Source organism: Lipophrys pholis (genome assembly GCF_963383615.2).
Source record: "Lipophrys pholis genome assembly, chromosome: 10".
In the NCBI taxonomy this organism is placed as follows: Eukaryota; Metazoa; Chordata; class Actinopteri; order Blenniiformes; family Blenniidae; genus Lipophrys; species Lipophrys pholis.
The window spans coordinates 1,653,121-1,680,407 of NC_137640.1; the positions used below are offsets into that span (position 1 = coordinate 1,653,121).

A 27,287-nucleotide genomic window follows, 5' to 3' on the forward strand; every position below is an offset into this window, starting at 1 on the left:
GGGTTCATTTAGCTGCTTATTCAGTCCTGCTGTGACGGGTCAAGTTTATCCTCCATACCATCGTGGCTCTTTCCAATGAAGCGTGCAAGTCACTGATTAATTCATCTAATACGGCGACACATACCTAGAGCCTGAGCACATGCTAAAGATATACTCCCTCTCTTTTTCTACTCCGAGACATCCTGACTCTTGAGTGGCTGCATTACTTTTTCATTGCCTCTGTCCATCTCTGAGCCTCCATCTTTATTTTATTATCCATCTACAGGACTAAGCGTGTCAGAGCTATCTTTGCCTCCTATGTAGACTTTATGGTTTTTCTGAAATGTCACCTTCCATTCCGAGTCCCGTCTTCCATGGTTCTCCTTTTTTTTTTTTTTTTCTTTTTTTTTTTATCTCCATCGCTTTCTCTTCCTCAGCACCTCCCACGCTCTTTTCTCACATTGTCATCCACCTCTCATACTCCTCAGCTCTCGCTGACTAAAAATGTATTGCACTTTTATTTTTCATTTTTATTGTTATTTTTAATCTCTCGCTCTCTGGGGCACACTTCCTCCCTGCATGCTAATAACACTCCCGTCTTAAGAAAAAAGGAATTTGCATTTGTACCCGTTTTACATTGGGACTGAAAGGCATTAACACAGATGTTGAAGAGTGCATCCCTCCTCGTGGTTTTGCTTCTCAGCCGCTCATCTTGCTGAGTTTGTCTCTTTTCGTCTCTCTGCTTCGTTTTTTCTTCCCCCAAAAGCTTTGAATGTAAACACAAGATTACCACATTTATTCCCTTTATATCCTTTTTAAGTCGGGTCCCGTGCTCACCTGTCGTTGAAGAAAAAACAATGTTTTATTCATCTCTACTTCTGGTCTGTGTGTCAAATATCTGCCTTTGGTTTCTCAAGTCTTGATCACCTTGTTGTTTCTTCAGAGCCAAAGCAGACATATTGAAAAGGTTTCTTGTTTATTTATTTGTTTATTAGTCCCTCAATGTGGAGATGGCTTCACTTTCCTTACTGTACTGGAGATGATGAACGTGTAAAATATCCCTTCTGGAGGTTGTGTAATGAACTTCAGAATCAGAGAAAGCAGTTCTGAAGGTAGAATGAGTTTGTGTCAAACAGCATTAATTGCACAATGTTGAATGTTAGAGTTCGTTAAATTACATTAACACATGCACAAAGAGATTCTGAATAATAAATGAGCCGTTTGAAGTGTCAGCCTGTAAATGTCCACATGACCAGTTAGTAAACTACCCTGTGTTAATGAATGTTACTAAACTTCACTTTTCACTCTAAAAACACAAACATTCTTATCGAAGCTCTTTATAATCTATTATGCACCAAAGTATTAGAGTCCAAATACTGGTGGACACACTCACACTCACTCTCACACTCACACTCACACTCACTCTCACACTCACACTCACACTCACTCTCACTCTCACACTCACACTCACACTCACACTCACACTCACTCACTCTCACACTCACTCACACACTCACACTCACTCACTCACTCTCACACTCACTCACACTCTCACTCATACTCATACTCATACTCATACTCACTCTCACTCTCACTCTCACACTCACACTCACACTCACTCTCACACTCACACTCTCACTCAGAAGCAGACTGCTGCTTTACATTTCAGACAGAGTCTGATGATGGTTTGGTTTGATGTGTGGCTCCACCTGGTAACTGACCCACAGAACTCAAACAGGTTTTCAAGTCTTAAACCGCGAGACTTTCTCCAACAGCAGGGCGTCAATATGCAGGGCGACTGCATATTGATTTTGAAATTATCTGTTTTTAAAGCAGAGTTTTATTCCAATCAGTGTATTTAGTTAGTTATTTCGTTGTGGCTCAAAAAAAAAGGTAAGAATGTCTTGATATTTCAAACCATGAATAAAGACACTCAGAAGTCATATTTATGAATCATGTGGAGACAAAGGAAGTAATTCCACGTAATAAAAGTGTTTCAGTATACTAAAGTACTTCAGTCGCCTGCGCGGCGCCTCACAGAGGACATTTGTCACATTGCAATGGATTCCACAGTCAAATAAAAGTTGGACCCGTGACAAGACGTCCTGCTACTAGAATAAATCTAACCAAAAGTATTTGGTATTGATAGCCGTGGAGAGGTTGTTTCTTTTTCTTTTAAATAAATGCAAAACAAATCGTATCTCAACTCTGCCTCAAAAATGATTTATTGTTATGTGATAGGGTTGTTGTTGTTTTCTTACAATCTTTGTAACTGCACTAATGTCTCATGCATATTTTACTGCTTTTAAGATGAGATCTGCTTTTAAACATCAAACATCCATCAAACAAATGAAAACCAGGTGACTCAGGCCCCTTTTTACAAGTGACAACACAAAGCCTCCGTTGCCTTAATGTTTACAGCGGATCGTTCTCTGCACATGTGTGGTAAGACACCAACTAGTGGCCCGAGGTGAGAACTACACCATTTTCAGCATTTCTGTTGTTGCTGTGTAAATGAAAACATTTTGCTCAAAAGGGACATTATTTTGAAAATGTAGCATTTTCACTTGAAGTGTTTAAACAGTCTAAGAAAACATCGGAATGTTTTAACCGTTTGGCCACCAGGGGAAGGTGACAGGAAGTCACTCTTAGCATTAGCACACGTGGCTGACAAGCAGGGGAGATCCGGCGGTCAAGACGACGCCTTCGTTTCAGAAATAAGTGGAGGGGAAAAGTAAAGACAAACAATTCTTAACTAACTTTATTGTAAGGCCAATGACATCTTAAACATGCATTATGCTTTTTAGTGCCTTTGGGTTTAATGTATACAAAGCAGTTTGTTCTGTATTAATCTTTATTACCATCATTATTGTAATAAATATGTGGATCCGAACATTGACATCCTTTGCCATGGAAAAAGAATCGCTGCCACAGCGTTTCACCATAAGTTACTGCCTGTCATGAACAAACGAGGATTCATTCGACTTAATTCAATCAATTATTTCGTTCGTTGATTAGTTTAAAGCCGCTGACTATACATGCGTGATTATAATCAAAATGGATGCATGTGTTTGATTGATTTATTTATTTTACCTTGAAATGAACTCAGCAATTAGTAATTATTGTTTAAGAAATGGTAAAGTATGAGGATGGAGGCAGCTGATCAGCAATGTGGCCGCTGTGCACACACACAGAAAGAAACCAGTTCATTAAGCTTTTCTCTTTTAAATAAATGGTTTGGTACATCTTTCAGGGTTTTTTTTCTTTAATTAATGTATTGGTATGTCTGTGCTGTTCCCCGTGCTTTCTGGAGTACAACCCTCGATAATGTGGCAACAGTCAAGGTCTAATCATTCCCCCCCCCCCCCCCCCCCCCACACACATTTATTTAATTACGGGCCATTATGTATTCGCTCCACAAAGCCAGACTAGCTGGAGTAACAGTTTAATCACATCCACAGCCTCGCAGAGAAATCCTCACCACCCGCTCGCCGCCGTCGGCGGGGCAGACGGAGGTAATCTATACCGGCTTGTCCTGCAGGCAAATCTGTTAGGGCAGCGACACAAATTAACACGTGTTTGTGTTTGTGCAGAACAAGAAATATGAACAGCGGCTCATTTCATTTTCAACGTTGACAGCATAATTTGATTTGCGTGCAGGGATGGATGTGTGTGTGTGTGTGTTGGGGGGGGTGGGGGGGGTGGAGGAGGGGGCGGGGTGAAAGGAACTGAGAGGTGGATTTGATAGACAAGGAAACAGAGACACTGGATTAACGCGACGAGATGCAGAGTGATGGATGGACGATGAATCAAAGGGCTTGAGGTGGAATATTTACAGTAATTGACACCTGACGTACAATCTGTCACGCGGCGGCGCACCGCGCCACCCTGCTGTTTGTGTGTAACGGCCGGTGTGTTAAGATACTTAGGTTTACACAACGATTTTAAGTGGAATCACGAGACTTTTGTTGGGTACTTTTGCGGGTGTCTGTTTGCACAACAATGGCTGCCGAAGTGAAACTTCTCGATAGCGATCTGGCTCCGTCTCTGTGGAAATGGGGGAAAATTAAACTTTCTGCTCCCAGTCATGCGTACAATAGTCCTTCTGATTATCAATCTATCAATCTTTTTTGCAGACTCTTATTCTCTCACTCATATGAAAACAGACGACAACAATAAAATCTAAACACTGCCTCCAAAATGCAGATGTGTACTACTAGTACTTTCCTTTGGTCTGATTAAAACCTTTATAATTTCATTGTTGGACAGCTCCAGTCTGATCATGAATATAAATACAAAATTACTGATGGCAGCTTTAAGAGTGGACAAGTTATTTATCACAAACGGCTGACTGGCTCTGCTCCACCGAACGCAGTGCATCATCGTATGTAACCTGAAACGTGAACTCTGGCTCTGCTGTAACTACACCACAAGGGGGCAGCGTGCAGCGGCAGGCAATTGGCATTAGGTAAAAGTCATTCTTACCTTATCATGTGCTAAAATGACATGCCAGCATGTTATTTTGTGAATATAACTTACAATATTGTCTTTGTATGTCGTCATCAGCATCACAAAGATTATTCCTGATCACATGAGTGACTGAGCAGATTCAAATACCTCAGACAATCAGAACAAATTTTCCTCCGCGGTGTCACGACTCCCAGTCCATATTCTCCTGGGACTTTTATTTTGACAGTCGCCGTAGAAACAGTCCAACTTGGTGGTCCGTCCACTAGAACTTCTGTGCTCTCCCAGTGTTCATGTTTAGAGTCCATTGTTCTCTGCTGTGTGGTTGCATTACAAAAACAAACAACAGCTCCAACTAGTGGCCCTATGTGCTCACTGCATTGTTTTCAGCGTTTCCATAGTAACTGACACTTTCAGAACCGTGCAATTGTAAAAAGTTTTCAGTGATGAAAATGCAAAAAAGATGCTTTTTCACTTGAAATGTCATGTAAACGGGGTCTTAGGGAAATCAGAGAAGCACAAATCTTAATTCTTTAAAATGTACCCAAGCTACACCGATATCCTTACGGAGCAAGTATTAAATCATGTATTCAGTGACGTTTATGAACGTATCATTGGTTAGGAGATCTTGTGAACGAATGAGAAAGTCATCAGATGGAAAGTTGTTCATTCAGACGTGGATCTTAAAGGAGAAATGTAATGACTTGCTTTATTCCAACCTATGTGCAACAGCGGCAGTTTGTTTGTGCCTCAAACAAGAAGAAGATGAAGTGTCAGTATTGATATTGTTGCGTCTGCTTTTAATTCACAGTAGCAGCCTATCTGCTTTACGTGATACGCGGAGTGACATGAACATTAATTCAGAGCACCAGCTCCAAACGTTTACCTTCTCCCGACTAATTTCTGTGTTGTATGCCACGGCTCGTGTTGTACCGTTGGTTCATCAGATCTTTTTTTTTTTTTTTTGTTGTTTCTTCTGGAAAACATCCTCCTCTGAACAGAAGCAGCGCTGACAGGGCCAGTGAGAGTCAAACAGCGAAAGCTGCTGCTCGAATCAAAGCTGGATGAGTGAGAAAATACAATAAAGACGATGAAGGGAGTGACGGGCCGAGTCGATTTGTCTCTGCAGATCCGTCGCCGTGCGAGTTATTAATAGTGTTCCTGAACAATACAAGTGATGGAGCTTTGGATGTTCTCGTCGGCTTATTTCTGTGCTAAGCATGGACACGGTGAGTCTGTGAGAGCGTCGCTCCGCATCAAGTCGATTTTACCGCCATGTTCGGTCAAATGTTGCTCTGTCAGGTGTCTCGTGCCGTAAATCGAATCATCGCCACGACCATGTGAAGTGAAAACGCTAAACTTTTGTCTGTTTATACGACAACTGTGGTCGCAAACGCAGCTTTTTTGAAAATGGCTCATCAAGAGGAACATTTAGGCGACGGGTGGGAAAACATCTTGTTCTGGTAGGAAGTGAGTGGGAATTCTTTAAATCTGAATCTTAATGTTCTGATTTGAATCTATTGGTTTTTCATTCAGGTGGAAAATTCGGCTTCTTAGTTCATTTCCTCCTTTCAAATTCAGTTTTTTGGACTCAATGCCACATACGACGAATAATTCTTCTGAAATTCCTCAGAGAGAAAAGCACTTCATCACGGGTAAAACTAGCAGCAGTAATCTCACTGCAGTTTGTATGTCAGACACATTTCAGTTCAGACGTCACAAGTTCATCTTGTGTGGGCGACGCAGCAACATAATAATCTTTATTTTTCAACTTCAGCGGCTGTTTTTGTTGGGGCGCCGAGTAGACGTGATCAGAATGTTAATAATTTCACAAAACCAAACAATTATGACAGGAAACGATGGCAATATTAACAAAAGGCAATTTTAATTCAACTTTCTGCTGCAAAATACATTTGAAAAGTCTCATAAAATAAAAATAAAAAAACGTATATCTCCTATAGCGATTGCATTATGGGTGTTTTTACAAGCTCCCCTGCCAGCATGGCTTTGAGGCTAATCTGATGGTAAAGAGGTAGATGTCTTTCATGGCAGCATCGCTGATGTCTCAGCTCGGGTCTCAGTGTTGAATTTTGTCTGCTACTCAAGAAATTTGTTTTTTAAAAATCAATGTTTTCTTAGAATTTTTTCCCCTTTTGCCTGATTGTTTGGTCGGATTGGAGCCCATTGAGGGCCGGTTTTGTCCCACGGGCCTTATGTTTGACCCCCCCCCCCCCCCCCCCCCCCCCCGGTCCTCAGCAGTGGTGTCTATTAAAGTGACAGACACAGAAATGTCATTCATCAGTGTTGCCTGAAATAAAGACACAACAGTTTTTCAACATATAAAATCACTTTCATTTATGCCATCATGATTATAGCATTATTCTCCGTCACCCATGAAAGCTGGGCTGGGAAGTTTGTTTCTGCCTGTGGGTGTTTATTTAGTTATTTATTAGTTTGTGTGTATGTATTTAGTTATTTATTGGTTTGTGGGTATTTATTTAGTTATTTATTGGTTTGTGGGTATGTATTTAGTTATTTATTAGTTTGTGTGTATGTATTTAGTTATTTATTGGTGTGTGGGTATTTATTTAGTTATTTATTGGTTTGTGGGTATGTATTTGACCAACTTTTTGCAAAAACTACTCAACGGAATTGCACGAAATCTTCATTGATGATTTGTCATCACCCAAGGACCAATCCCTTAGATTTTGAGACGTTAACGACTCACCGCTGTAGCTGTAGCGACAGGCTAGTTAGCGTCGATATGAGCTCACGGCTATCATGCTAGTGATGCTAACTTGGTTCAACAAATGTGGCGTTGGCAAAGATCTGCGCTCTACCGAGTGTAGCTCTAGGTTATTATTCTTCTGATCCACATCAACATGATACTTGTAAATGACTCGTAGCAACTCGTGGTGCACGGTCGTTCATTTTGCCACCAGTTTTTACACACTTTTAGCACGGCGCACCTGAAAGTAGGCGCCGGCTGGTTGTTTGCCCCTCCCCCACCCCCCTTGGCCCCGCCCCCGCTGTCTGAAGGAAGGTTTAATGAATGAGTATCCTGGAGCTCTGTGTTCATTCCTCCCAGTGAGGGATGCTTTGTGCCTCATCAGCACTCTCCCCAGCCGGCTGCCCTCGGTGCGTCGTTGTCTTCTGCGTGTTTTCATATGCAGGGGAGCAGATCTAGATGGAGGAGCTGCTGAGGCACTGTAAATATTTGGAGCTGCTGTTGCATCCATTTGTTTTTGAGGCAGACATCCGCAGACTGCAGGGAGGAGCGGGGTTATGTTGTCGGACGCTTTGCGGCTTCCAGGCAACGTGCAGTCGTCCTGCCGCAGGTTCCTCGCGATGGTTATTCCTCATTATTCCATTTTCTCCACAGCTCAGGAGGTTGCCACCACGGCACAAGGGGAATATTGATTTGTGCAAAGAAGAAATCATTTGAAATAAATAAATAAAAAAAAAATAATAATTCTTACATCGAGATTGGTTTTCGTTTCATTTGATTCAGTTCTCAAAGTTCCAGTTGAATTTATCTTAAATGGAATGAGACCATCAAACCATGTGGCTCAACGATAAGCTCAGTGATTAACAAATCATTTAAAAGGCTCATTTTAAATCATTTTAGTGATCAACTAAAATGATTTAAAAGGCTCATTTTAAACAGTGGGGTGTTGTAATTCCAACGTGACTCGCATTTCAAGAGCAAAAAATCCAAAAAAAAGTCTTTATAACCTTAAATAGTTAAATATAAAGTCAAACTAGTTTTCAGACATTCGGGGGGGGTGTGTGTGTGTGTGTGTGTGTGTGTGTGTGTGTGTGTGTGTGTGTGTGTGTGTGTGTGTGTGTGTGTGTCTAATCAGCATCTCAATCTGCTAGCTGTCAGGTGGATGAACTATCTAACACAGATGTCCCCTGACTCAGATTTAGACAAATTTGCAAACAATATTAAACTCTTGGATGTTTTGCGTTCAGCTTGAGAAACTATGGGAGCGAAAGCGTTGCGTTTATATTTTGCGTTCAGTGTAAATGTGAGGATTATTCTAATCTCTCGTTGCCGGGAGGTCACGTCTCGTCTCCGTCGGCGATTCCGCTCCTTGAACGACGTGGGAAAACCTGCCGCTTGTCGCCGCCATCGTTACGATCCGGGTCGACACCGTCGCTCGCCGCATAATAGCGCTTTGCTAATTGTGCTATAAAATGTGATTGTTAGATGAGTTAAATGTGAGTGAGTGGAGGAGCACTGATTCATTCATTCACTCACACTGAGGCAGGTGTAGACCCCCCCCACCCACACCCCCCTCCAGCCTCTTTTTCTCTCTGTCTGTTCTGGTCTTTGTCTTTTCCTCTCCTCTCCTTTGTCTCCTGGTGTTTTTCTCCCTTCGCTTTGTTAATCTCATCGCATTGTGAAAGTCTCTGTCTCTCTCTTTCTTCTCCTCCACTCCGCACTTCTGTAATAAGCCACGTCTTGCCGGCGGAGTTTACATGCTTCAGTGGCACTGTTTTCCCCCTCTTACCCTCCGTCCTCCACATTCTCTCTCTCTCTCTTTTCCACAAAAGAACAGCAACAGAAAGAGAGACAGAGCGAGAGAGAGAGAGAGAGAGAGAGCGAGAGAGAGAGAACAGAGAGAGGATTACAGTATCCAGAGCATGACTGTGAAAAATAGATGTGTGCAGAGAAAGAAGTAAAAAAAAAAAATCCTCTCTCTCTCTCTCTCTCTCTCTCTCTCTCTCTCTCTCTCTCTCTCTCTCTCTCTCTCTCTCTCTCTCTCTTTCTGCTTGGACAGAGATAGCGTGGATAAAAGCTGGATTCCTGGATCAGGGTTCACCTCAATATTGTCATCCAAGGCAGCTTAGAGGCCGAGCTGCTGAATTACTGTCTTCCTGATCACACAGGAAAAAAGATTTATTCTATTTCTTCTAAAAAAAAAAAAAAGCCTCAGACATGAACATGTATGATACGAGGAACTGGTGGGATCCAGACTGTTGAGGAACCAGGAGGGGTTTCCAGCCTCTAACTCTCAGTGTGTCCTCACCCTCTCCTCCTGTCCAGTAGAATTGATCCTGAGTCTTATAGCTGTTTTACTGCCCAATGATGTTTGAACTAATTAGCATGATGGATCAGTTTCACTATGTCTTTACTTACCTGTTCTTATTGCCTCCGCCAACGGAAGCGGGCCGAGAAGGTTATGTTTTTGTCTGCGTGTATTTATTTATTGGTTAGTGTCAGTGACGTGCGGTGAGGTTCATGGCTGGTGAGGCACTGACTTCATCACAGTCAGATTTACAAACAAATGAACCCTAAAGAGGATCTTATTCACCATTTGATTGGCAGCAGTTAACGGGTTCTGTTTAAAAGCTCAAACCAGCGTTCTTTACACATACAACCTGGAGCACACAAAAAAGCACATTTAATAAAAAAAAACGTTATTATGGTCTTACCTTTACTTAGAAATGAAGTCGAGAGGAAGAAATAAACGATCGCTGCCGCTGCACTTGACTTGCTAACTGTCGCTTGTTGTCACTTATTCTGCAGCCGAGGAGTCGCAAGAAGGATCCCTGGGATCACTAGCGCCCTCTACCATGAGGCAGGAGAACTGCGTGCCTCACCCAGTGCGTCTTCGCAGCCGTTTTATGACTGCTCAGCACAAGAAACACGTTACACCCATACAGTTGTGGACAAAATACACTGTACATTATATACCTCAGTTAACTAAACTATGGAAATTTATAATATAATTCATATAGCTAAAGTGTTTGAACATTTTAATAGCGACATACAGAGAGATAGCAATACGGTCTCACTGCACAGCAGGCCAGCAGTTAGCCCAGTCATTGCGCAATCCATGGTGAGGCTCAGCTGGCTGCTGCCTCACCGCAAGTCTCTTCTCAGTATTTGAACGGTAAATGTGAAAATTCAGCGATTTTGAATAAAAATAATCTAAAACTGGTGAAGTTAAATGGAAAATAACTTTATAGTATAATCACTGGATACATATAACAATTTAATTAATTTTTTTTCTTTTTACATTTTTTTTCTTTCCATGATGGCAGGTGAGGCACGGTTACTGGTTAGTATGTACTGTATGTATGTATTTTTACCAACTTTCACAAAAACGATCAACTCGAATTGCATGAAATCGCCAGGGAAGATTTGTCATCATCAAAGGATCAACCCATTAGATTCTGGGACGTTAACGTCTAACCGTTTCCAAATAGATCCCAAACACTGTAAAAAAAAAAAAAAAATGTCCCATACAAAGTGGATGAGAGAGGCACCTCATGGAGGAGATCAGCGCCTGTTGCCATGGAGACGCTCCCTGCTCAGTGCGTCACACAGTGACGTAGCTCGCTAACGGCTATCATGCTAGCGATGCTAACTCAGTTCCGCGTTGTTGAAGGTCGGCGCTCTACCGAGTGTAGCTCTAGTTCCTAATAAATTCTTGATATATATATATTTTTTATTTTTTTTTAAACCCTCTCCGTGGCACCTGAAGCCCTATTTGCACAACTTGGTTGGTTTCCGTTTCCATGGAAACAGATTTGGGAATTTCAGGAAAACCTTTTCAGTGACTTTGATCGTCGTCGTCGTTTAAAACGCAACAGAGGTTTTGCATTTTCACTTGAACATCGTCACAGAATCAGGACCTTGTTTTCACCAGTGTTCGGGGAGTTAGAGCGGTGGAGGGACTTCGCCCCCCCCTCTCTCTCCCTCTCTCTCTCTCTCTCTCTCTCTCTCTCTGACTGCTGCACTGCAGCTAAATTGAATCAATTAAAACCTTTCTCTGTAGATGCCTGCTGCTGTTGCTTCCACCTGATTAGTCTTTGATAAAGCAACACACAACTACATAAATAAGCCGGTCGGGTAAAAGAGTCGCAGAGGAATTAGGTGGTGAAGTGGGGCTACGAGAGCCCATCTCAAGGAGTCACCGGGGTGTGTGTGTGTGTGTGTGTGTGTGTGTGTGTGTGTGTGTGTGTGTGTGTGTGTGTGTGTGTGTGTGTGTGTGTGTGTGTGTGTGTGTGTGTGTGTGTGTGTGTGTGTGTGTGTGTGATGCTCGAAACTAACAAGACGCTTCTTGTAAACATTTGACATTTTTCACAAAGTGCACTCAAAAACAATGGTGTGTAGGTGTTTCAAAACAAAAGCTTAATATTTTATAAAACAAAAAAATATATTATATATATATATATATATATATATATATATATATATATATATATATAATATATATGATCGCAGCTCCAATAAGAATATGGTTGATCCAGTCAGGGTCACGTTAGATAGCTGTGTCTGCGCCTGAGACTATAAACTCCTGGAGCGCAAAGCGCCGCACAAACTCTTCAGGGTTTTTTTTAATTCTTTTATTTCTGAGTTGAAAAATATATGATGGTGAGTTTCTGATGATGTTCTACTGCTGAGATGATTCTTCCCTTCTGGGGTTCAACTGCCTTTTCCTGTACAGAGTGTGAGACACCGCGGCGTTATAGTGCTGTTAGAGTCGGGTTTGAGGTTAGTTCTGAAGGTTAACTCTGGTTGTAACAGCTGGGGGGTAAAGTTTCACTGAAGAACCAAGACCTGGACCCACAAGTGGTTTTATGGTTGTTAGGTTATCTCATCATCATGTTGGTAAAATCGTCCTAGAGATACGGCGACTAGATACATTTCTATTCTGCCCGTCAGCTTTTAACATTACCATGGCTTGCCGTCTGGTTGATCATGTCGCACATAACAGAGTATGAAAATGAAAAGTTCAGTCGACACTTCGTGGGAACGTTGTTGTTTCACGTTGTTTTTACGTTCAGCGGTGATGATGGACAGCAGAGGATGAGAAGCTACTCAAAAGATAGAAATGATATAAAAACTAGAGCCTTTGTGGTTTTATTAGTTGAGATGATCAAGTCCGAGCCAGCAGTGCTCAACATGTGGCCTCCCACGTGTGTGTTCAGTGGTAATGACACTAATGCTCGAGTTAATCAATTGAACCCGAGACACTCGTTTAAATAACTGGAGAATATAATATATTCCGTCTTGTTGCATCAAGGCTTATTCAGGCATTTATTGTGTGCTCTTTATTAAGTCAATTTAAAGATGACTATTTATACAATCCGAAGCTCAAAGATGCTGACTCGTACATCTTTCTTCCGTAACGTCTCCACAGTTCTGGTGCAATTCCAGGAAGTGTAGAGCGACGCTTTCATGCATCCCGATGATTCGAGAAACATTTTTTCTTCCTCTGGCATCACAACATAAAATGTGTATAAAACATTTTTTTTTTTGCCTCTAATATGTGATATTGATTGACAGTGTTGATTCCCCGCCTCCCATTCAGCAGCATGTCGTCCCTGCAGTATGCATGTTCCTGCGCTGGTGGCCTCGGAGCTTCCCCGTGGAAAATGTGCTGACTGACTCTGGGTAATGATCATTTTATTTAGCCACGGAACGGGACGGCTCCGAGGGAACATAACAGAGGACGGGGACGGAAATATGTGAGCGTGGTGAGGGTGGGGGTGCAGGGGGGGGGGGGGGGGGGGGGTGCAGGGGGGTAGTTAATGGGCGGAGCTGGCCTTCCCTGGATGCCTGCGGCAGGTAATAGAGCTTTTAGCATGGAAATCAGAGGGAGATGGAGATGGTGGGACTAAAAGAGCAGCGCTCTCCTGTGGGCCTTCATCTCCTCTGGCTCTCATACCTCACTTTGCACCGGGTGTTTCTGCCCACCAGTAACATGTTAATAAAGTAATGCAATTACAGTAACTTATTACAATTTGATGTAATGCAGTAATATGATGTATTACTAATATAAATTCTGTAATATTATGCCCATTACAAAAGTATTACAATGAATTCTAACCTGTTAGGTGTTTTTTTTTTGTTTTGTTTAAAGAATTTAATAAAATAGAACGAGACATTCTGATATTTGAAACGAAAAGAAGTATTTTACTACTCGAGTACTCCACATTAACGAGACATGTATATTCCGATTTCTAGATCGAGGCTGAACATTGAAGTGCGGCTGTTAATGGGCGGCACGGTGGCGCAGTGGTACCGGCCGGCCGGGGCCTCCTGTGTGGAGTTTGCATGTTCTCTCCGTTGCAGAGTGGGTTTCCTCCGGGTTCTCCGGTTTCCTCCCCAGCGCCGCGGCGCTGTGTGGCTGCTACCGACGGGTCATCTGGGTAAAGACATTCCCCCCAAGGGAGATTAATATAATATGATGAATAAAATAAATAAAGAAATTGAATGTCAAGCCTTTAAGCTCACAATCATGAGCCTATTTCCAGACGTTCTTATAAATTTGCCCAAGGGAATTAATAGAGTATGACTCTTCTTCTCTTCTTAACCATCAAAGACGTCCTGCTGATCATTAGTTTGACAAAAAAAGACTTTATTTCCTCATTTCAAACGGTGTGGTGAGAAGGTGGCCTATTTTCACTTCCTGCCGTGTGTCAGGACTTCAGTCTGAACAGTTTACTGGTTTGTAGGTGAGGTTTGATTCTCTCTGGTGGATTTAACTTTCATTACTAGACATCGTCTTGGATTTGGTCAAACTGGAACTATGGACCTGATTTTATTTGTGTTGATTGTTTCTGCCCAATGTTTAGTGTGTGTGCTTGTGTGCGACAATTAAGGATTAAAAGATTAAACCTGGCTTTGATGGCACTTCGGATGTCTGTGATACTGTAGTTTATTTAATACGCAGAGAGAAATCCCAGATGGCAGCATGTCTCTCCGTCTCTGTGTTTAAATCCTGAGTTAACTGTGTACTCTGCGACGTCACCATGTACTTTCAACTGTTTTTTTTAATGTATTGACGTTTTTCTTATATGTTTTATGTGACTTTTTGTCTGGAACATTAATGTGCCGCCAGGACGCTCTTGAAAAAGAGATTTTTAATCTCAACAAGGTTTTTCTGGTCAAATGACGGTAAAATAAAATAAATAAAAACAAAGTAAAAATGTCAGGTTCAGTCCTCCGAAAGTACTTCTTGATCGTTGGTAAAGCGTCGGTTCTGTCCATTCAGTACATGTCATCTTTGTGCTGTGACCTTGAATTAAAATAGAATAAAACAATAGAATAAAACAATAGAATAAAACAGACAATGAGATTGTGTGTCTTGTGATGTCATCAGGCTGGAGGTTAACTTATAGTGGCTCCAGCTCTATTATGTTTCATAGACTTTAAATATTTTTAGTATCTCGATCATAACTTACCAGACTCTGATCCTTTATCTACTTTTGTGATTCTAATGGTCGTTGTTACTGATGAGTCTTTACTTTGTCTATCATATGAAGTTCTTAGTAGTTTTAGGAGCCACAGCCATTATCCTACATCACCGTCACTGAAGATAGAACCAGCTGCGATCAATGACATTTCAGCTATTTAGAATGCCTGGTCATAGTTCTGCAGTTATTTTAGTGAAAGTAACACAAAAGTAGTGCGACGCATTACAATCAAGCAACAGTAGTACTGTAATATAATGAATTACTTTCAAATGACAGCAACCAATAATACGTAATGTATTGCAGACGAATGGAAGCCGTCGTGTTTTGGGCGTCTGTTTACACAAGTACAGTGCTCAGAGTCACTGACAACGCAAGTTTTAAAAACTGCTCCTTGGGTGGAACTCTCTGAAACCGCTTGTTTCCTGACAGCAAACGCTGCGGCTGCTCATTCGCTTCACGACCGCAGAAAATAGTTTTATCTGTGCGAGAACATGGACAATAACAATAATGGCGGCCGTCAGAGTGTCGTGACTCCCAGTCCCTAATCTGGTTTATATTTGACAGTCCAGAATGACTGATAGATAGTTGACCCCTCTTTATTGTTTCACTTTGTATTTCATGTGTTGACTGTCAAACAAATACTTTCCTTCAATTCAATAATCTAGTAGAGTATTTTTGTTTTGCTCCCATTTTGTGTTCATGTTGGTTTCATGTTCAATCTTCAACTAGAGGCTCTATTCTCCACTCATCCACCGCATCGGCATTACCCTTGTGTCTTTTAGCAGATATGCTGCATTCCCTCACCCAGAGTGAAGTACATCTACACATTGGTCATTTCTGTACTTCGCAAACTTTGAAGAAAAAAAAAAAATCCTTGAAAATGTTATTTTTTTCATTAAAACACTCGGGGCACAAAACAAAAGTGACGTCTCTGTTTTCCTGTGTCTTCTGTGCAGGCTTCCTCAGCACAGGCGACCAGGCAGCCAAAGGGAATTACGGCTTGCTGGATCAGATCCAGGCTCTGCGCTGGACCAGCGAGAACATCGCAGCTTTCGGCGGCGACCCGTTACGAATCACGGTGTTCGGCTCGGGCGCCGGAGCTTCCTGCGTGAACCTGCTCACCTTGTCCCACTACTCGGAGGGCAACCGCTGGAGCAACTCCACCAAAGGTAAAAAAAAAAATAATAATAAAACACACAGTCACGGAACTTCCTGCTGGACTTTTTTCTGTTCTGGCGCGATTTCAAGATGAGGACCTCGTGTTTCCGCCGCACGTTACCAGACAGACACAAACGCTGGATTGTTGTCGATGTCTGCACCGTTTGGGTTGCGCCGGCTGATGTACAGAACTCAATGATGAGTCAAACATAATGAATTGTGCATTTTTATTTCTAAGGTAACACAATACAAATGAAAGGACTATACTATTTCTTTTAGCAACAACAATTAAATCAAATGCGGTTACACATGAAGCCAAACTAGAGCTCTTTGGGTTAAACATGGTGGCGGTAACATCATGCTGTGGTGCTGCTGAGTTGCTTCTGATACCGGTAAGGTGTGATAATATATGAAAGCATCGTGGGAATCTGAAGATAACCAAGTTGACTGAAAACTGGTTTGCAGTTGAAGCTGTTGTGTCTTTTACATCTTGTATCTGAACTTTTTATTCAAAACCAAACAAACATGTTCTGGTATTGGCGCTGTTGAGCAACTTCTTTTTTTTTTAATTCATGTGTTGTTTTGTTTTGGGAGGATTTTCTTATCGATGCATTTAAAATCAGAGAGGATGGAGAACTTGTATAAATTACTCAGTTACTCACCCTTCTCCCTCGGCTGCCTTTGTCTCCAGGCCTCTTCCAGAGAGCCATCGCCCAGAGCGGGACGGCTCTGTCCAGTTGGGCCGTTAGTTTTCAGCCGGCCAAGTACGCACGGATGCTCGCCAGGAAGGTGGGCTGCAACCTGGAGGACACTGTGGAGCTTGTGCTGTGTCTGCAGCGAAAACATTACAAAGAGCTCGTGGATCAAGACATCCAGCCGGCCCGCTACCACATTGCCTTCGGCCCCGTTATTGACGGGGACGTTATACCGGATGACCCTCAGATACTCATGGAGCAAGGTATCGGTTTTCCCTACTCGGATGTCAGCGCCATCGTTTTCTTGATCCGGTAACACAACTATTGTCTCTCATTAGGTGAATTCCTCAACTACGACATAATGCTGGGAGTGAATCAAGGCGAGGGCCTTAAGTTTGTGGAGCTCATCGTGGACAACGAAAATGGCGTCCAGGCTAATGACTTTGACTACGCCGTGTCCAGCTTTGTGGATGACCTCTATGGCTATCCGGAGGGGAAGGACATCCTCAGGGAGACCATCAAGTTTATGTACACTGACTGGGCAGACAGGCACAACCCGGAGACCCGCAGGAAGACGCTGCTCGCCCTTTTTACCGATCACCAGTGGGTGGCGCCGGCTGTTGCCACGGCAGACCTGCACTCCAGCTTCGGCTCGCCAACTTACTTCTATGCCTTCTATCACCATTGTCAGACGGAACAGGTGGGCCTCTAGTCACTATCTTGTTGTGATCATTAGTTTGAAATACCTGGTGACATTTTTACTGTTCTGCAACCGTTTCTCTTCTTGTTTTTCTAGATATTATTTTTGTTGATATATGTATTGACATTTTCCATTACAGTAAATCCATCTGCCCCTTCTGGACTCAAGTTGAATGAATGTTTCCATGTCTTGTGTCGGCGTGTGTTAGACAGTTGCCATGAAGAGTGAGTCGGCAGTTTTTCATCAAGTTAATTATCTTGTTTTTAATCCCAGATGACTTTAATCTCTCCAGTTTTACTGCAAATCAGCACGGTGATAAATTAAACCTGTGAAGTCTGGCCGGACAATATTTATCATTTTAAAAACGTTGATTGGAATTCTAACATTTGATTTTAAAACTCACATTTTTTTCATTCAATCAGCTCCAGCCAGCTGCACCCTACATTCTGCTTTAAATGAATCACAAAGTTGTTTCTCATCTTGTCGCTCCCTGTAATACAGTGAATGATAAACCTGATATGGCAGTTAAAACAATATCCCCAAAAATCTCCCTTTTTTCCTCTCAAATAAATCAGTGTATTTCCCAGCCTCTTTCATCTGATTGTGTCCAGAGAAATCCACACAACAGTGTTGCTGAAATAAAGCCGATAGAAACAGAAGCAGCCTGTATGTGTGATACATCCGACGCGGTTTCATTCCTCTGCTGCTCAACAGGTTCCACCGTGGGCGGATGCCGCACATGGAGACGAGATCCCGTATGTGTTTGGCCTGCCGATGATCGGCCCGACGGAGCTGTTCCCCTGTAACTTCTCCAAGAACGACGTGATGCTGAGCGCTGTGGTCATGACCTACTGGACCAACTTTGCTAAGACGGGGTATGGCGACGCCACAGATGTGGCTGATATGAGGGGAACATTTCTACATACAACACACATATATAACAAAGTCTGGAAAAAGTCTCTTTGTTCATTGTTTGCTTAAAGGCGTGAATTTTTTTTATTTTACCTTACTATATTATTATAGTAAGGTATATATTATATTATATATATTTTTTTTCAAATAGTTTTCCAACAGTACTACTCGTCCCCATACCTGGACAGACACCCCAGAAGTGAAGACAGTCTGTCCTCTCTGTCCCTGGCTTGTTTCAGGTTTTAAAAAGTGTGTTGCTCCGACCAGCCAATCAGAAATCAAACCCTATATAGTGTCATCGGGGGTTCAGCCAATCCCAATCAAGGTAGGCCCTCCCTTTGACTCCTCCCACAATAAGGCAGCTCTGCTCTGGCACATGGCACCACCAGAGGAAGTACTTCCTCCTCTTCCCAAGATGGGCATGAGTGGGCGGAGCCAGTCCAGCTCACACAGACACAGCAGATTCTGAATGTAGCTCCTATGATCCAATATTCAAATGGAGGAAAATCAAGTAGGAGGTTTCTGGACCAGTAAGACCGTGTGAAAGTGTTGAAAAACTGGATGATATGACTCCTATAAACAAATTGGTCAAAGTAGGAAACTCATTGACAGATGAAGAGACATGACTTCGTTTTTTACACAACAAACATTACATAGCGCTTTGTGTGTTCGTTTAAAAGATAACGGTCTTTAGAGCCACTGAACAAGCACCTTTTTGAAAACACCTCCCGAGGTGGTGCTTTTTAAGAATGCTCTGCAGGAACTGTGGGGAAACACAACTTTCTGAATCGCTGCTCCTGCACATGCACGCCACGGCCACGGGAACCTTTCTGGTATGAAAATGCGAAAACGAGTTTTCCCTCAAAATGTCGTGTCACCGAGGTGTAATACCAATTAAACTGCACTACTAAGAGTACATGAACTGTAGGTACTTAAAGAAGATTACACTTTATAGAGAATAGACAACTTTAGCAAAAAGACAGAATGATGAAGATTTGATTTGTTAGTCGGAGCAGCTCGTTATGAAGCCAGTGGGCAGCTTGTCAATGTTGAGAATGATCGCTGAATCTCGCAGCCCACAGATGAACTATTATAGTTTAAGAAACTTAAGAACATCGTAGTTCCTTTTCTCCTGAAAAGGAACATAAACTGTACTGGGTTTAGTAGCAGCTATGGATTACAGAGCAAAGTGAGAACTTCTCCTGGTTCCATTGAAATAGCCAATGTTGTGAAGGAGCTGTGGATGTTTCATGTAAAATGTGGTCGTCCACCACTTCATCTCAGAGCACTCCTTTTCTCCCATCTTTAACAAAGTTTTAGAAAATGCAGTACTCTCAGAAATGTATACAGGCTGGAAGGTACACGGAGGAGTTGGAGTTGCTGACTGGCCTTCCGTGTTCCTCGAGTGTTAATCAGATCAGATCTGTGGTCAACAAACTGGAGATGATCACTGGAGGCCTCCACTCATGACGCAGAGGATCTTGGTGCCTGTTATTACCCCGGGGCAATCGTCACGGTTCTTGAGAAGTTCTAGATATTTATGAGTCAGTGCTGTTTAATCTTTTTTTTCTTTTTTTTGTAAATGCAATAAATTGTGAAAGCATAAAACTCAAAACCAGAAACCTTTTGGGAATTTATCCAACCAACATCACTGACGTACATCTTTTTTTTTTTTAAGTTATTTTTTTCCCTAATGGGCATTTTTTGTTAATTATAAAATATTTTGCTGGATTATGCCAATTATATGTTGATTTTACATTTTTATAGAATACTACTACAGAAAAGATGCATTGAAGTCGGTTGTTATTAATAATTCCAGCTGGAATAGGACTGCATGGAGTGCACGTGGTGTTTGTTTACACAGACGACTTGGTTGATATCACCACACACACACAGATAGTATGTATATATCATGATGGGTTTCCAGTTATTATAATAAGGTGCAACGGAAAAACAAACACAGAGGACACGCTGCTCGACGTTACAATTTATAATGTCAGCCCATCCAACCGTGATCATTAAACCAACAGGTGATCTGTAACTGTCCCCCGGGCAGCTTCGTACACATGCTTGTAATTCCCGTTTTGTGGGCTCTGGTTTTTACAGCACTTGATCAACATGGACCTTCTAATGCGGCAGCTAATTGATATTTTTACTGTAACTGTGTCTCTTCAGTATAAAACCCACATTTGATGACCGAGACTGGAGAATTATGCTATTGGGGGTTTATGGACTGCGCAGTGTAATTGGTATTCTTGGAGGATATTCTCCATATCTCCAATTACATTATTAATAAATGGCCGTAGCCTGAAGAGTGACATTCTGGATGCGACAAAATTAAAATCCTCTTTCCTCCCCTCTTCTGTCTCATGTTGCCTTCCAGCATAGAGTCATGGCAGTAATTGTTTTTCTGTAGCATAATGGGCGGACATCGGCCATTTCTGTACACTGCCCAGCCGGCCTGAGGGAAACAGAAAGGCACTAATGATCTACATTTATAACCCCAAATTGACGCGGAATGCCGGGTACCTGGGAGATTTATGCCACCAATTGGAATGGTTAAGCGTGTTCCTGATGAGGTCTGGCTGGCTCCATATGCCGCCCTCAGACAATGGGGCGCTCAGGAGGTCTGAACGGGCCTCCATAGCTCACATTGCTGGCTCTGGTCTGTTCACATTGAGTGCAAGTGTTTTTATTTAGGCCAGCGTCCCCTGCTGAAAGTCCATATATATATATATATATATAAAGTGATCATGATAGGGGCATACACATGGGTTGCTGACCTGCATTTACAATGAATTTGAGTTTTCCTCTTGATTGCCAAAAATGGAACGAATAGAAAAATAAACTTTCTCCTGCAGCCACTAAAGTATAATACTTTATGGATATTAGAAGCTTGGTTGGAGTGCATCTTAGCCCAAACCACGTCCCCAGCTAGAAGCTGCTTTTTAATCTATAAATAATACATAAATAGGTTCACTTCCAAGAAGACATCCATAATTTAATAAGTGCGACAAGCAAACTTTTGAATTTTTTTTTTTGCCATTTAAGGACACTTTTCTTCAATCAGACTCTTTATAATCCGAGCAATAATACCCCTGTTAACCTTTTGGGGGGAAGATTTCATCAGTGGTAATAACCCAGAGCCCATTGATTAAAATCTGAGACTGCATTTCACCACTTACAAAAAATAAATCACACCGATTAGCTCCAGTCAAATGCTAGACTTGTCAAAAATGAAATGTTAAGTTGTCGCCCAATTGAACCATATTTCCTTCATTTTCTGTTATTCCAGTTTGGAATAAGAGAACTCCGCCGCCGAGGCGAGTTCTGCAGGTTTCTTCCTGTTAAAGGGGAGTTGAATTCTGTTCCACGGTCTCCTCGGTCTGCTCACGGGGATTGTTGGCTTTTTCTCTGTAGAAGTGCCTTGAAATGACTGTGAGGTATTTGGCGCTTGATAATCTGATTTCTTCTCTGCTCTTTTCTCCGCAGCGACCCAAACCAGCCGGTTCCCCAGGACACCAAGTTCATCCACACCAAGCCCAATCGTTTTGAAGAGGTGGCCTGGACACGATACAATCAGAAAGACCAGCTCTACCTGCACATCGGCTTGAAACCTCGCGTCAAAGAGCACTACCGCGCCAACAAGGTATCATAGTCACATAGTACTGACTGCTACCCTTCCTCAGTGTCACACACAGCTTTCCACTTCCCACCATGGATGTCCATCAGACTCCCCACCGGCCAGCAGGTCCAATCCGACCCACAGGGGGACCGTCCATCCATACAGGAGGGAAAGTTCCTCCACCAGAAAGCACACGGGAAGAATGAAAACATTTCGGATCCAGTTTCAGTTGTTGAAGTCCTTCTGTAATACTCTGTCAAAACCTTCCTGGAGGAAATTCTTCATTACACTCAGTCCAACATTTAAAATTTGCATAACATACCGGGTTTGTCTCAGCGTCACGGAAACACCCGAATATTTCCCAGGCAAGATCCCGTTCGAACACTCGACCTCGCCAGATCTCGATTGGCAGCGGATAGTTGGTGATTTTAGAGCAACTTTTGTAATTGAAATCTGGTGTTGTGTCGTCTCCACAGGTCAACTTGTGGTTGGAGCTGGTTCCTCATCTCCACAGCCTGAACGAGGTCACCCAGCTCATCCCCACCACCACCAAGGTACTGAGTCACTCACCGTTTACTGAAAATCAACAATCAAAAGATTTCTTAGCAGATCCAACCAGTTTAACTGGCAGTGTTTAAAGTGCAAGTTTAGGATGTTATGTTGAGGACTAACTTATAGTTTGATTGCTGTTGACGGGATTTTTGTTTGGTTTGTTGTTGGACTAGATGACGGTTGATTACATAATAGAGATGCAGTCAGTCTAAACTCACAGCTTCTTCACACGAATTGCAAAATTGACAGCTGTTACCTGACAAACAAAGCAATCGTATAACTCTTATCTTATTTTCTTTTATTCAGAGAATCTTTTTAAAACTCTGTTTGAGCATTTTGATGGTTGGTGTGCAGTGTAATGCTGTTTAAGATGTCATTTAGTCCTGGGCAAGTCAAGTCACTGGTGTACTGCTTTAACTTATATTAATTCTATTTTATATCAGATCTACTTAGTTTTGAAACCAGATTCATGCCACAATCTGTTTTTAAGCAATATTAGTGTTTGTAGTTTGTAACTTCTGAACCAGTACTTCATTTAGTCCATCTCAAACGGTCGTCACTAAAAGTAAAGCATCATTTAGGTTACTCAGTTTTAACCAGACATTTAGGTACTTCATTCACACCGTTGCAAAGTTTACTTCTTTAACACTTGATTTGATTTTGACTGAGTGCAAATATGAATTTGTAGCTTGAAGGCCTGTGAGTCTCAGGGTTTACTTGACATTAAAAGTCCAATCAGACTGGAGTCGTCGTTTTTACACCATCAGATCTGGGCGGTTGTCTGCCGCCAGTGTCAAGAGTTTAGCATGAAGGGATTATTGGTGAAACAGGCTGTGTACAGTGAATTTTATGTGTATCCGTAGATTTGTGGTCACATACTCTTTGAGTTATCTCTCCACAAACACAACGCAATATTTACACACTCACAGATTCTTAATTGCAGGTGCACAAATCCTATTTTACAAGTCACAGATTTTTAAAAACAAATACACTCACATAAATGTGATGCAAAACATATTTGTGCACCTGAATCAAACAATGTGAAGTTGTGGACAAACTGGAAATCCAAATGTGAACTTGTGCAGTAAATGTTCAATGTATGTTCAATCATTTCTCATAAAAATATTTGTGTTCTTTTACTACAACAGCTTGAGTTTTCCCCGTTAGTCACAGTTTCCTTCAAATAAAGTCACATTTGGCGCCCCTCCACCGAGGGCCGGTTCAGACCTGCCGTAACGTGACTTTCCAGGGATCCCATAACAATTGCGGTACTTTGCAGTAGTGGTATCACAGAGAAATACCTCTTATGGGACACGGACTGTAAATATCATCAGTGTGTGCCATGTTTTCGTTTAAGAGACTGCACTGGTCTTAGGAAGTCGTTCCAACTTTCCAAAGAAACTATGGACAAGAACATGGACGTCTGTGCCTCGGGGGCCTGTTTCATGTTGAAGTTAATAAATAGCATATTTAACCAAATAAGACAGTAGAACTAGACATAGGTGTTATTTATCTGTGGGTAATTGGATTATAGCTCATAATCAGTGGAGAAACGTGCCACTCCCCATCGTTTGGTAGAACTATAAAGTGTCTTAGACGTCTTTCAGCAGAGAATGAACACACAAAACCACCGAACAGGCCTTCTTCAATATCCAGCCAAATACTGCTACTCACTGTTTCTACCTCACAATTTAAACATACAGAAATAATCTAGTTTTTGGTTGTTTTGACAGAATGATAAACAAACTTTGTTTTTTTAATGATCCAATCAACTGGACTGGTCAACCACTTCCAGGGAGAGAAGTCACAATAAATAATGGTTTATAGACTCTGACTTGGTTTGGGCAAAAAGTTCACTTCCTGGTACTGTTTAACGTTCACAGGTGATATTTTAGATTCAGATTCAGTTCCAAAATGATAAGAAGTTCCAAAATGGTGTAATCCAACCATGGACGTGCAGTTCCAGTCGATCGAGAGCAGGAGCAGCTCAGCTTGACAAAGAAATGTGATTAAATGATTCAAATCACCGTGGAATAACTGAAGGTATCAGCTAACCCTTTGACTTCTTACTGTCGTCCACCAGATCCCTCCACCAGAGGTTACCAACCGCACGCCAAAGACCAAAGTCATGGTGACCAAGCGACCCAACCCGACTCCGTTCCCAACCGAGACCCAGGACAGCCACAACCAGCCTCACCTGGTGGACCAGCGCGACTACTCCACCGAACTGTCGGTGACCATCGCCGTGGGAGCGTCCTTGCTCTTCCTCAATATCCTGGCCTTCGCCGCCCTCTACTACAAAAAGGACAAGCGCCGGCACGACGTCCACCGCCGCTGCAGCCCCCAGCGGAGCGCCGCCAACGACCTGGCCCACACGCAGGAGGAGGAGATCATGTCCCTGCAGATGAAGCAGCACTCGGACCTGGACCGGGACTGCAGAGGGGTGGGTGACTCTCTGCACCCGCATGACGTGGTGCTGAGGACTGCCTGTCCGCCGGACTACACTCTGGCCATGCGGCGCTCGCCGGACGACATCCCGCTCATGACGCCGAACACCATAACCATGATCCCCAGCACCATGGGAGGGCTCACCTCGCTCCACTCTTTCAACACCTTCCCCAGCAGCGGGCAGAACAACACCTTGCCCCACGCGCACCCACACTCACACTCCACCACCCGGGTATAGCCCCGCTGGACGCTCCCATCGCAGGCAAGGACCCTGTCGGCGGAGGCTTAGAGCCGGACGCCGTCGCCGGAGCAGAGACTCGAGGCCGACCTGCTGACAAACCACGGATACACGTTTGTAAAAGCGAAGCCCGGGGGTTCCCAGATACTAATGGAATTACACTGGGATTGTACGACAACATGTTCATACCTGAGGGAATATAGTCACGGGTTTGGACCAGATGGAGTAAAAAAAACAAAACAACAAAAAAAGAATAATTGTGTTTTTGTACAAAAATAAAAGACACGAATAAGAAAAAAATAAAAAAAGAGAGAGAGAGAGACATATACGAGTTGAAGGAAAACAACCTCACAAGCTTAAAAAAAGAGACAATGTTTTTTTTGTGATTATTTTTGTTCTGATATTGCAGCAAAACAAGGTAGACTAAAATACGTTTTCTTTCTAGTGACATATATGGCCTTCGGGATCTTTTTGACAAATGACTGCTTGGCAGTATTTTCTGGAAGCAGTGCAGAGAATCAGAGGTGAGAAGAGGGAGCACTTTGTGAAAGAAGGGAAACATATTGTTTTCCCTCGACATCGCACCGCAGAACTCGCGAGGCACAAAGCGGAGGCCGCGCAAACCACGTTCGGCACATCCGAACGTCGTGAAATGGAGGGTATGTAAGATAAGGCAAACAAAAAAAAAAAAACGGTGAAAAGAAAGGATCTGAAACGTTGAGAAAACCCTGAATGCACAAGAGAATGATTTTAAGGAGAAGAAAAATCTTGCAAACACTTTTCATCCATTTATTTTTGAGGATTGGCAAGAATTTTATTGTATAGAACCTATTTACATATCTAGATCTGTACACTAAGCACCAAGGCTGTTTAAGCCCTCTTCTCTTCTTGGGAGGAGCGTCCAAACTGCAAACCTGCCAGTCAAATGGACCGAACCAGTGGGGAGCGAGGGGATCCACCCTGGTGACTTTCTGGCATTTCCAACCTTCAACACAGAGAGCCGAGGGACAAACGGAGAATTGGATATTTTAGCACGATGCGCATGACAATTTATCTGCTTGATGGCTGCTCTGCTGATTATGTCATTATTAAGAATAATTTTCACCCACTCCCTTGGATTGGATCAATTTTGGACACCTTTTTTTCCTGATTGGATTCCAGGAAAACACACACACACACACACACACACACACACACACACACACACACACACCCGCACCCTTGCAGGACCGTGGGAAGTGCAGTTCCAGGTTGTGACTGTTGGGGGAGCCGCGGCAGGGCTGGAGCCGGGGTACAGAAATGAATGAGGCAGGACGACGTGGTAAAACTATCTCGCATACATATTATAGCTTGAATGGAGCTGAGTATATAGGGACTAGTTTTGTACTCTGTATGTTGGTACTACTTTTTGATAGTGGTTAAATCACATTACACTGTATCAATCAAATTCATTGTACCTTCATTTGAGATTATTGTTCTTTGTTATTTTACATATTGAGCCACTGTACCATATAGAAGTAATTACCTGCACTGTTTATTCCATCGCCCATTGTTTTTTACTTTACCAGGGAGGTGTTTTGACTGAGATATGAAGTGGAAGCCCATTAGTTAAAAAAAAAAAAAAGAGAGAGAAGAAAGTAAAAAACATTTTTGAACATTGGGGGGAAATGGTGGGTGTGTGAGTCTTCACCCTGAGCTCTTAATGCATTCAAGCCTATATGTGACTAATACGAGTCAAGGCCAAGCACAGACGGATCACACTGGGCAGGACTCTGTGGAGTTACACGGGAGGTGGGTGTGAGGAGGTGAGGTCAAATCACATGACGCACATCTCATCGGTTATTCGTCATGAGCCAAGGTTGATCATCGTTCAGAGCCTTATCGCGTGGGAAGTATGTATGCAAATCAGGGAAGAAAGTCAAAAGGATTCTTCCGGCAGCTTCTTTATCTTGTTTCAAAGTGCTACTACTTTTCTATTTGCGAACCCACTCAGTCTCCACGCTGCGTGAAAAGTTGTTAAGCGGCACGGTGGATTGTTGCAGAAGTACAGTGGTAAAGGAACTGCCCAGGCTGCGTAGGAAAACTGTTGGGATCTGCCGGAGATTGACGTTTCGCTTCCGGCCCCGCCGCTTTGACATATTGGAGAAGCTTGGCAGTGAACCCACTTCACCCACTCCCACAGCCCCCGAGTATGAAGAGGCTTTCACATGCAAATGAAAATGCTGTGATCTGCACAAATGGTAACCAGTAGGGAAGAACTTCCACTTGCATGTTAAAATTTACGGAGCCCATTTC

The 27,287-nt window shown here is 42.7% G+C and overlaps 1 protein-coding gene across 2 annotated transcripts in view; it reads left to right on the forward strand.

Annotated features, from left to right (window-relative positions):
* nlgn1 (neuroligin 1) overlaps nucleotides 1-26,602 on the forward strand; it is a 338,488-nt gene extending 311,886 nt beyond the window's left edge. For both annotated transcript variants that reach the window (XM_080473829.1, XM_080473828.1), the window contains 7 exons: nucleotides 15,621-15,833; nucleotides 16,514-16,780; nucleotides 16,856-17,217; nucleotides 17,932-18,092; nucleotides 21,622-21,778; nucleotides 22,231-22,308; nucleotides 24,390-26,602. In XM_080473829.1, coding sequence (XP_080329955.1) covers nucleotides 15,621-15,833; nucleotides 16,514-16,780; nucleotides 16,856-17,217; nucleotides 17,932-18,092; nucleotides 21,622-21,778; nucleotides 22,231-22,308; nucleotides 24,390-24,992 — 1,841 coding nt within the window. In that variant the 3' untranslated portion in view covers nucleotides 24,993-26,602. The remainder of the gene's footprint in view (nucleotides 1-15,620; nucleotides 15,834-16,513; nucleotides 16,781-16,855; nucleotides 17,218-17,931; nucleotides 18,093-21,621; nucleotides 21,779-22,230; nucleotides 22,309-24,389) is intronic.
* Nucleotides 26,603-27,287: the final 685 nt, after the last annotated feature.